Source organism: Emydura macquarii, unplaced genomic scaffold, assembly GCF_026122565.2.
Source record: "Emydura macquarii macquarii isolate MOO-44397 ecotype Brisbane River unplaced genomic scaffold, CSIRO-AGI_Emac_v2 contig_1876, whole genome shotgun sequence".
Lineage (NCBI taxonomy): Eukaryota > Metazoa > Chordata > Testudines > Chelidae > Emydura > Emydura macquarii.
The window spans coordinates 1,919,949-1,932,087 of record NW_027132013.1 but is presented as its reverse complement, the minus strand read 5'-3'; the positions used below and the strand labels follow the sequence as shown (position 1 = coordinate 1,932,087).

General features: G+C 38.2%; 1 protein-coding gene across 8 annotated transcripts in view; it reads left to right on the top strand.

The window, feature by feature from the left end:
• Positions 1 to 12,139, top strand: part of NAV2 (neuron navigator 2) — a 333,333-nt gene that overhangs the window by 155,091 nt on the left and 166,103 nt on the right. For 6 of the 8 annotated variants that reach the window (XM_067558197.1, XM_067558195.1, XM_067558192.1 and 3 more), the window contains 2 exons: positions 969 to 1,037; positions 5,088 to 5,245. In XM_067558197.1, coding sequence (XP_067414298.1) covers positions 969 to 1,037; positions 5,088 to 5,245 — 227 coding nt within the window. The remainder of the gene's footprint in view (positions 1 to 968; positions 1,038 to 5,087; positions 5,246 to 12,139) is intronic. The other 2 variants (XM_067558196.1, XM_067558193.1) reach the window with 1 other exon arrangement.

Genomic DNA, 12,139 nt, shown 5'->3' with positions numbered 1-12,139 from the left:
GAGACAGGGCCCATGTCGTACCTATTCTGTGTACTTCTGTCTATTGGACTGTATACCCCTCTGAGGGCACTGGGACTCTTTATGGGAGTAAAGTGATCAGGACTTAGCACCACTGAAGACATGCTTGTACACCTCTTTTATCTCCTGTTCTAATGTATGTATGGGGACTGATTTGTTTTCAGTGTAACACTATAAACCATTTTGTAATTTTAAGTTGAGTGTCATAGCAAGGTCTGGTTTCCAAATACCAAACACACCACCAAAGGTATAAATCTTCTGGCCAAGTTGGAGAGTTGTCAAAGCTTGTTCCTTTTCTGGCCTTTCAGCATAAACTGGCTTTTTTAAAACATTCAACAAAGCAGTGATTTTTTTCTGTAGCTGAACATAGCCATAGTTGTTCTTAACAGGAATATGAAATTGTCAGGGGCTTCGGTGCAGAATGCCTGTAAAATGAAGTTGAGCAATGAGAACTCATTTGAGTCACTCTTTCTAACATTTGAACATTGGTCTGGTGGCTGCAAAGTAGTCTATGAATTGAATTAAAATCAAAGTAATTTTGAAAAAATCTGTCAAAATCCAACACCTACCTTGAGGGTTTATATATTGTGAGAGTTGTGAATTAATTGTAGCATGCATGCATCAATGTTACCAATTTTTTTGATTTCTTCATACCATTATTTATAATAAAAAGTTAGAAAGAAATGAATAATGAAACTTGACTTTGCAGTCCTATACAAATCAGATCAGTCTAGACTAGCGCTGCACCAATGTTCTGTATATGAATCTCACACACATTATAGAAAATGAATCAAATCTGAGGAGTTATGCCAGAGGAAAAGCTCTTCGTCATGTGAAACATATGGGAAAAACTCCCTTTTCTAAAATCATTGGCTCAGCTCAGTAGCATTTTGTGAATGTTTCTTCTTTGCTCACTCTTTTTCTTCCACTTTTTCTTCCCTGTCGTACAGTGTATTACCCAGGGACTCATCTCAAAGCAAAATCATCCGATTCACTCTCGGTCAGAAAAAGACTTCTAGGTTAGCACTTATTCCTCTTTTGTGAGCATGAATAACCAGCCTTTCAAGATTTCCAACTGCATGTTTAGGGTTCATCTTTAAAATATTTATCTGTTGGTTTATAGCCCAGCATTGCATTGTATAGCATCTAAAATAGCTAAAATGTACACACCATTAGAGAATATCCCCTTGTGTTCTCTCTAATACTGTGTATATTGGGTCAAATTTTCATTTGTTAAATAGGTGTGAGGGTAGAGTCATTCATGTTGGCAAGAAAATAATGGACCTTGATCATTTTTGTGAGCTTTTGATTTTGAAAAGGGAAGGAGTTTCTGAAGGTTCCCTTCGCCAACACACACTATTTCTATACCAGTTCCAGAGGGGTAGCCGTGTTAGTCTGTATACAGCAAAAGCAACAAGAGATCTGTGGCACTTTAAAGACTAACAAATTTAATATTTATTTATTTTTTAATATTTATTTATTTATTTCTATACCAGTTATTCTTTTCATTTCTACACTTTTGAAATTACTAATGTCACACTAGTTTTCTATTGCGTAATAATTTTTTTATTTAATATTTATTTATTTTTTAATATTTATTTATTTATTTCTATACCAGTTATTCTTTTCATTTCTACACTTTTGAAATCACTAATGTCACACTAGTTTTTTATTGCGTAATAAAAAATGGAACTTAGTCCAGTGTGTTGGCTGAGACAAAACAGCAAAGTAGATATATATCTCATCATTGCTCCTGGACTCCCCAATGCCCGGTAGCAGAGAACAACTAATCTCCCTGAAAATGAGTAATTGGTATTTCTGTTAATTTTTTCCTTAATTGCAGCTTGGCTTGCATGCCAACCTCTATGAGCACCTCACAGCAGTGAGGCCTTAAAAAAAGCTGCTGTAATCATTATTAATACCTTTGGTATTAATCATGGACTTTCTTGTGATTAATATCACATTTAGTAGTATTGTGCTGTCACATGTACTTAATTAGGAATTCCACTGTAGTTCTGTATTAACTAGTGTAGTTTATTGGACATTTTTACTCATCTTGTGCACTAACCAGTAAATTGTACCCCTTTCTATAATGTGGAATTGCAAAAGCATTACTTCTGTCCTATAATTTAGATTCACTTCCCCCAAATCTTGTCTTTTATTTGGTGAAGGGAGGGTCTAGGCATTAGAAAGATGCTTTGCGCTAGAACCCCTATTCTGAATCACCTTTTAAGCCTTGTTGGTTCTCCCTAGTCTGTTTCCCTTCTAACACTTACTTGACTCCTGAGAACTATCAGGTTCATCCTCAGGCATAGTTACAGTCTGTGTAAGTTCAAATATTGGCTAGCTAAAGGTGCAGAAGAGCAATAACCGTGAGTGTTCTCTCAGCTTTATACCTAATCTCTGATAACAAGAAGCCACGAGCTCTACCCTGAAACAGATTTTTCCCTAGAAAGTAACTACACACACTTTCAAAGTGACCTGGGCAAGTAAAAATATATGTGCTTAAAACAAAATTAATCTGATAAACAACAACAGAAATCTGATGAAAGGATAAATGATTTAGCAATATATCTTCTTTGTGAGTGTTTTATTCTTACACATATTTTCTACTTATATGTAACTAGCAATTAGAATAATGACTGAATTTAAAACCTGTGCTGTCCTCTGCTGGTCAATGTATCTGGGCTGTCCTCATCACCATATTGTGCTATTAAGATTCTGGAATGCCGGCTTTTCTAAGCAAACTGTTTTGGTCCACTATCTTCACACCACCATTGGGGACTATTTAGGAAGAATAACTCTACCAGGAAAAAAAACTAGGGAAAGAATTCTAAAATAGCCCAATAGCTCTACTCCAGGGGTTAGAACATACTAGATACAACAAGTGATGTAGTCTGAAGGCTCTTCCTGCCTGCAAAAGACTGAATTCAACGCCCGTTAAATAGCATGAGCTCTGCATCAGCTCTCTTGCCTTGCCAACTTCAGAGCTCTCAAGGATAACATGGGAAGTGGGCACAAGAACCCTGAGCATTCATGTTTCCCAGCTTTCTCCCCACCTCCTCCTGCCTCTTCCTTTGTAGCCTTCTTTTCAATAGTTAAAGTATTTCAAGGTGTTCTAAGTTTAATTTATCTTTGATCAGTGCCATATATAATTTTCTAGCATCCCTTAGTGTTGAAACTGGCCAAGGTTCTCCATAAACTGTTGAGAAATTGAGGGGGATGTCTGGGATAAACAAAGTAAACTTCAAAATCCATAATGTTACGTGCCAGAGGCTGTGGCAATGTGACTTTATAAATGCAATATTTTTGTTTTGAGTGGCGCCCGTGCATTTTGTCCTCCTGTGAGATTTGGGAGCATGTGCATGCATCCATTAACATTTATGCTTTTCTTTTCCCTTTTTTCCCCCCACTTCGCCTTCACTAATCTCTGAAGAGTTGGTTGATTTGGAAAGCCGTGTTGAAGCTCCTCTCCTGACTTCCCAGCACTAATGGTGCTATAGATGTAACAATGATTTAGCATGTTGCATCCCCCTTGGGAGTATTCCCTGAGTAAAATTTTACTACACTCTGATAATAAGGGCTTCTGGAGTAGGCTTATTACTTTAACACGTCATTTGGATAACAGTGATTTTTATAGAAACATTTTTTTTACCTGTGCTTGAATACAAAAGCGTTTGAGAGTAGCTTGTGTCTTTCAATGTTGCCACCAACATGAGGTGAGCAGATTCTGGCTTTTAGTCTAAAAAATGAAGGTGTCACATTACTTTCCAATGTACTCAGAAGTCTCAGCAACTTTCCACAGGTATGTACTTTGAGAGCACTATTTCACATTTTGTTTTTCTTGTATTTCATTTACTTAGATTAATAAATGTGCACTGTATGTATATTAAGACTATGATTTTCAAGGGCAGCTCCTCTGAAGGAATGAGAAGCCCCTGTTTTATTCAAATTCGGGAAGAGTTGGTCATCTAACTCCATTAGTCTCCTTTAAAATTATCAGGTATCCCAAAAAAAATCACATAATAGAAGAAATAATTCCCATCCTTCTACTCCAAAACCCAAATTTCCTCTCCCCAGAAACAGCCTGATAAAACAGATAAACTTTGCAAGCCTGGGCTCTGCTGGATCAAAAGGGAAATGCATTCCAATGAGGACCCCTCATTGAAAAAACATGACCATCAGCATCCTGCAGTTTAACCCAGGGAGCTGTTCAGTTCAAGCTCCTCAAATGATCCCACTGCTGTGCTGCAACATGGGGAGAGTAGTGGTTTCTGAGGTAGCCAGAACTCAAACCTAATAGGGTTTTGTAGATCCAAAAATAAACACACAATATTAATCTTCCATTGAAAATGAGTTAGTCACCAGTTCAGTTCCCAGAGCACAAGTGTCATGTGCTCCCTACAGAGAAATATCAGTTGTTAAGCAGGAAGCCATATCCTGCCCCACTGTCTGTTTCTGAATTGGATGAAGTCCTGTGTAGAATGCATTTCAGCAATCTAGTTTAGGAACATAAGGCCAGATTATCCATTTTCTAATACCAATTTTACAACAGCATAAATCCACTGAATTCACTGGAAGTGCTTCTGATTTACACTGGCATGAGAGAGAGGAGAATCAGACCAAGAGGTACAGCACTGAAGAAAAATGATCGAGGACCTCAGTCTGCCACCTTTACTTAGGTTGAGTAGTAATTGCAAGTAGTCCTATTGAAACCAATCAGACTACTTGCTGAGTACAGTACTAATGAACTTAAATAAGGGTGGCAAAACTGGGTTCTGAATGTTTTAAATCTGAAAATCACATTTTACAATAGTGCGATATCCAGTTCAAGGACTTTTCCTGATGTAAAGTGATTCAAGCAACGGTTCTCGTCATTGTTATGTATATTTTTATCCGGGATGCTTTGTGGTGGCTTGCTTAAATTCCTTACAAAACCCACAAAATTCCATTGCCTTTCTTTCTTTATTCTCAGATTATACATGCTCTTCAGTTTTCTTTTCCTCTTCCAAATTGTCGTGGTTTTTCTTATGAGTACTTTGTCCTGTTTTCTTTTTTTTCCTTAACAGACTTCCAGGTCCCACCACGAGGGTGTCTACTGCAGGCAGCGAAGCCAAAACTCGTGGGTCTATCAGTGCCAACAACCGGCGCAGCCAGAGCTTTAACAACTACGACAAATCCAAACCTGTTAATCCACAGCCACCTCCATCAAATAGCAATGAAAAAGGTAGGTGCCATAAATCTTCTGTATTTCCTCAGATCTGCTTTGCTTTTGCTCAGTGGAAATGGAGTTTCCACGACTGGAGCTCCAGAACAGATGAAAACATCTCTCTGATATGTGATCTGTCCTTAGATCCTAGGGCCCTTGTATAGCTTTCACCCAGTCCTTCTGTGGCACACTTTCACTAAAGCCAACAGCAGTCCCCATAGTAAGGACTGAATAAAAACTCCTTTTCCCACTAAAGTTGATAGGAACTTTGGAGGAAATAGATAAAGTCATTGGGATTTGGCTGATAGGTATTTAACCAACAAAGAGGTGACAAAAATGTGTCAGAAGGAAATACACTTGAATGAGTAAGCAGCAATCTCACATATACGCAGGCATTTTTATAACAAGACTGGTGAAAAGCTGGGTAAGAATCAGAGTACGTACCTGCATTTGAGATTTCTCCTCCTCAAAATCTGTTTGCTTTCTTTTAGAAAAGGTCAGTCCTACTGCTAGAGATTTGCCTCCCTCTTTCCTAGGGCCCTCTGTGGTTGATTGTTTGAAAACTTGTCTTGAGGCTTGAGCTAAAACTGATTGAAGTCAATGGGGACTTTTTATATTGACTTCAGTGGGCTCTGGATCAGGTCCTTGGAGGGCTATGTTAGGAATAGAGCACTCTTCAGTGCCTGTTGCATAGATTTCTATTAGCAGTTTGTTTTGACTTCACTGTATGTCTTCATATTGTTTCTAGCTTTCTCAAGTGCTTTGTCATCTTTTTTTCTGGATAAATTGTCTTTCAAAATAATTCCAGCCACCACTTCTTGATTTTTCTTGTTGACAATCATACTTAAACTGTCACAACTCATAACATAGAGAAATCATGTTTGATATCCCATTGTATTACCTTCTAAGCTTGCTATATATAATAGAGAAAGAACAGACTTTAATAATTGTATTCAAAGTAATTTTCTAAGCCAAATGCAAGGAGGCTCTGTCAGTGGTGTTAAACTGAACAGCAGAACAGTTTCATAGTAAATATGACTGCATTGATTCACACCACACATTTTGTTTAAAATGATAGTTGCTACAGCATGAATTTAAATATATATCTTGTACTGTGGAACTGTAAATAAGTGTGCCTATTATCTAATGACCGTATGATACAGCTCTTGTTTTATAGATCAATACTGGAGTTTTAGGTAGGAAAGAAAAATGTTCCCTCCTGTTCTTCAAGGTATTGATTTTTTTTCTCTCCTGCTGCTGCAATTCCACCTTTCTTTTTTTATTTTTCACTGGTCTTCCTGCTATGTATCTTCCCACTGTGTCAGTTTTATTTTCATCATGATCCCTGCAGCCTTTTACAAGGGGGAGATGAGAGGCCTATGTTGATACAATCTACAGTTCTGCTTCCTCCCCTGAACTTTTTCCCTCTAGAAGGAGCTCAGTGAGCTTCACTGATTTAACTTCACTTGTGGGTACTCATGACAAATCAGACTCCTGATTTCCAGTAGTTTGGAAAGTTTGAGAGCCACTGGTGAAGACATTCTTTCATATAGGAGTTAGACCTCAGTAATCAAGGGAAGAATTGGGGCCATGATATCTATCCCCAGCTGTGCCAGCGATACCCTATGCCCTTGGGCAGATCATTAGAAGACATACTTTCAAAGTGGTCACTGTTTGGGGTGCCTCAGTTTTGGGGTGCTTTTGTGTTGATAAAGGGATGTCTCAGGCCCAAAAAAAGGAATAAAATTTTGCTATTACAACATTAAACAGTTAAATGTGGTCCAGAGTTTTATGTCAGTTTATCTCTGGCTTACTCCTATTGTACCAACCACCATTAAAAATCTTTGTTACCTTTTATTAAAGACACGGAAGAAGAACAAACAGTTAAAGCATTTGAAATGCATAATATTGGGGTGGAGCAACAGAAGTTGGTCCAATAAAAGATTTTACCTCACCCCCCTTGTCTCTCTAGCTTCCTATGTTTCAGTTTCCTGTTCATAAAATGGTGGTGATTTTTTCACTACCTCGCAGGGGGTGGTGCATTCCCCCACTTCCCTCACAGCTTCTTCACTTGGGCTTCACTTCCTTTTCACACATGCACTCTTGCCGTTTTCTCCCCTGACCTGTCCCCTTTCCACTTTTCCTTCACTGTCCCCTCTCCTTTCCATCTAGCTTATCCGCACCAAATAAATAAATAAATAAAGTGGAAATAACATGTTTGCCACCACCATGTTGTTCACGCTTCTTGTGTGGTCTGCTCCTTTTCCTATCCTGTGTCTGTAAGATGTTCAGGGCAAAGACTGCCTAATAGACAATGAAATCCTTAGCTAAAAGGTACTATAGACGTGTAATTTATTTAAGATTTATTAAATTCTGATAATGTAAGAAGAAAAATGGTAAGTCGTTCCTGTATATGAGAGCTTATTCAGTTTAGCTTTTTATTAACTGACAAGTTCACTATTACGATTATCATAATTTATTTGTAATGGAAAAGGCACAAGAAGCCCCAATCACATTTGGGCCCCATTGTGCTAGGCCTTGTATGTGTGTATATATATAAAGAGACACCCAAGGAGCTCACAAAACAGATGGATGAAAGAAGGTCAGGTCAGGTCCTGGAGACCTGCCTTTTCTAGCCCAGAGAAAGATGTGAGGACTGGAGATACTCTTAGGTGCTCGTGATTTTAAAGGGAGGATTTGGGTGATACCCTTCCCTCATTGAGCATCATTCTCTCTTTTGATACTGTAAAATCAGCTCTGCTGGAGATTACATATCCTTGGTTTCCTAGGAATCATAAATTCTGAAGAACAAATATTTACCTCTGGAATTAACCAAATTGGACCAAGAACAATATGTTTTTATTGTATCCCAGACTGAAATACTTCAGGTTCCCTATAAGGAATATTCAGGATAGTTACAAGGAATGAAGTATTATAAACATTCCTTTCATGCTCACTTCATATACTGGCCCTCCATTCCACATCTATGTTTTGCTTTGGCAGCATAAATGGGGAGATTATCTGAGTTGGTGAGAATTTCCCCAGTGCAGAAAAAGAATAGAGCCAACATAAGTGTACCAGTTTTGCACACACACATCCATCACGTCATCTGGCACCTATAGAGCAACCTATAGCAGCCCAGTAAAGCTCTAGGGCTGCACCTCTATATTTTAGGAACTGCAGCAGTCTGAGTGCAGGCAGCATATGGGCTACACAAAGATGGCATAAAGCCACCTTTGCCTACCCTCCACCAGGCCCACATCTTCTGTTTTGTCTTTCTAAGGAGATACTGCACAGAATCTGTCCCGCTGGCTTTCTTTGCCAGGGGCCTGATTCCCATTTACACTGAGGCCCCTGTTCACTGCTCTAGCATTGTAAAGTGCCTTAAAGTTAATGTAAATGTAATTTACCACTACTTTATGGCCTCTTTATACAGCTCTGAGAGTGTAAAGGAGTTCTGGGGTAAATGAGAATAAAACCTCAAGTGGCTTTTCTTTCTCTTTTGGTTATGGTTATGAAATAGCATTCTTTGAGAAAACAAATTGATATATTTCTTTGTCACCTCCCTGCCTTTCCTCTTTGTGACTATGAACACACAAGCACACCCTTCTCAACCTATTGGGGTTAGAGGACATTTCTGTCAGAATCCCTTGCTAAAATATGAGTAGAATAGCACCAGCATGCAATACAGGGATATAACTGTTAAAATCAAACCATCCCAAGTTCAAGATTTAAAGGTTAATAAACCTGTAAATCATAAACAGAGCCTTAATTTTGTTTTAAACTCCTTAGTTGTTCACTATGCTGCTATTTCATAGTACCATTGAGCCTAGGGAGACAGCTGCATCCTAGAGCAGGAGCTCACACCAGGCATTCAGCTCCAAGTGGCATTGGTGTTGCTGGCTCTGAAAGACCCACTCTGTACCATGAAGGAACCTTTTGAGGAGAAGATAAATTAAGACCTTGAATGTTGTAAATGCATGATAGTTACTATTTGAAAAACAGCTGGCTTTAGCCAAGAAATGTATACTCCTGCTTCCATGTAATTGAAGCAAATCCCCTTGTAATAAAGGTTGTTTTGTGACCTGCTGTCTTGAGTGCACAGATAAAAAGTAGGTTCAATAAATACTGTTTCCTGGCACTTATGAAACATGCCTTTTCATTTTGTTGTTTGGAAGGCTGCATCAATCCCAGGCAAGTGGGAATAGAAAACGAATCACCAAGTAAGGTATTTTTGATGAGTACTGTGACAGGAATGGAAAATGACCAGTGGAGGCTTCCTCAGTGTGTTCATATGATAAATAGCTCCAGTTGGCTTCCTCACCTCTTTTATAGCTAAGATGCCAAATGTACATGATTTAAGTTTAATTTCAAGGCTCATTTAGTGTAGGTTTTTAAGGTAGAACATACTATAGTTTTACAGATGTTGCAAAGACTGCTTATATGCGTGGCAGCTCTTCAGAAATGCCAAGCTCAATGTGCTCTCTGAGACGATGCTCAGTTGAATGACATTTACTGAAATTGTGTGCCTTGCTAAGTTAGTAATTTGACAGTATTCGTTAGCTTGAGTTTGCATCTCAGAGCTCTATAATGGAATGTGCATCAAGGGCGTTTTAAAGACGTACATAGCCTGTGAGGATTGAGCAATTTATTTGCAAGGCTACTCTAGTCTGATGCAGTTAAACCTGTGGCCCAGCGGGACAGCTAAAATTGCGTCCTTAATAAATTCATTGCACCAGTACACTTAGAGCAGCATTATAGTTCACTGCTTTTAATATCAAAACATTTCCATCCCCTGGCAATGGATATGGCAGTCCTGCCCCATGGGTTCTAGTCTCCTCCTGGTTATATGTGCATAACTTCCATTGACATTAGTGATAATTTTACATAGGAGGAGACGAGAGCCCTGGTCCAAGATCCCTGTGGTCCTTTATACTGACTTCTTTCTTTTCATTAAATGGTACTTTTTCCCCCACTCTCACCCACCATCAAGTCCTTTGACTGAGCTTCACTGGTCTTCACAATATTATCCCAAATGCAGTTACAGTAGGGTCCAAACCTCAACTCTCAGTGGCATCAATGGGGTGTGCTCAGTACTTTATATAGGAGGCACTCAGAACCTTCACATCAGGATCTGTAACAATAATTTATCTTGGTAAATCAATTTTCTTTACTTAATGATTTAGCTGTCTTTTCTGTAAGTGACATTAACCCTAAGATCTGAGTTACAAACGGCCTTTTTCTTTCAATAAAATCTTATATACAGTGTATGGATCAGGATGTTTTAATTGTTTCAATGTCATAAAAGTGCAATTTGTCTGGTAACTAATTACAATTAATCCAAGAATTAACTGGTGGAGCCAGTTGGTTTCATAGTTTTGTATTTTCCACATGTGGGTCCAAGTTTACGTGCAGCAATGATAATTTGAGAGTATAGTAAATCTGAATTGAGAGAAATCCTAATTTTGTCATGGTTTTGGAGAATTTTGGTTTTGATAAGAATTTGAGTAGTTGATGAACTATATAGGGGTTGGAAAAACAGGATTTACCTGTCATTCTGAAATAATGTCCGTTATCCTTCAATCCATTCTAATATCTCATGTCATGCAGATTCTTCTGTATCCCATTGTACTAGATAGATGATCTTTTTAAGGGATAGGGAAGTTAAGAAGAGTAAATGTTCCTAGCACTCTCCCCCTAAAAGTGAGTGATAATACAGATGTATGATAGATAAGTTTTATCATCTCTCTCCATCTGTCATATGTTTTGGACAGCAGTGCAAAAACTTGTGGTTTTCAGTTTTAGACTGACAATTCACTTTTGTCATTTAAAATTATAGTTCAGCTAATGCTTGTAAAATTTTAACCCTTGAGCTACACCTGCTGTGCTATCTACTGTCCTTTGTTGAAATAATGAATAAACCTGGCAAGTTCAACAGGTACATTTCTCTTGGACACATGGGATGAGAGATTAAGGGTTGTTAATATTTTACAATATGCCTCCAACTTCATTGCATTTTTGTGGAATGGGGAAGGGAGAAAGGCAAATCTGCCTGAAGCGGTCCCAGGCTTGGTGGGACTTTTGGGGTTTATGATAACTTTATGAGATGAATAGGCCTCTCAGGGGAATGCATTTATGTTGTGTATTATGGAGTATGTTTGTAAATTGTATCTTTTATTAATCTGTGGTCTTTTCCCCCCAAATGTAATTTGTCTTGTTAGTCAATTGTCTGTGTCTTGTGGCAATGAAAATGAATTAACTGAAGTAGAAAATAACTGAAATTAAAAGGACAGTAAATGAAGCGTAGAATAGCTGGCTATTGGAAAAATATATAACCATACATTTTGGGGAGAAATCCCATTAATTAAATTATTAAAATAGGTTTTTAGAAGACTTAGAGAAGGGCTTTATCCAATATCAACTATTATTATACTATGTTACAAAAAGGATAGATTCTTGAATTATATATATTATTATTATATATGTATCACCATCACCTATTTACCCATTCTTAGCAAAGGAATACCTGTACATATAATAATTGGCTACATCAAACAGTGTGCTGTCCGCATTAATGCTGACAGTACTTTGTACTTGGTTAGAATCTTACATAGATTATAAGGCCAGAAGGGACCACTGTGACCATCTTGTCTGACCTTTTGCATAACACAGACTATAGGACTTCACTGAATTAATTTCACCAGAGAATCTCTATAAACATTGTGGTTTTGTAGACTGTGATTTAGACTCTGCAGCATCCTTATACAGGATAATCAGACTTGCATCTGGACATGCAACAAGCAGCAGTCAATGTGCACCTGCTACTTTCCACCCTGGAGAAAGTGGGTGGGGCATGATTAGAGCCTTGGATCCATGTGCTTCTTCCCCACGCACATACCCCCCACACACAGT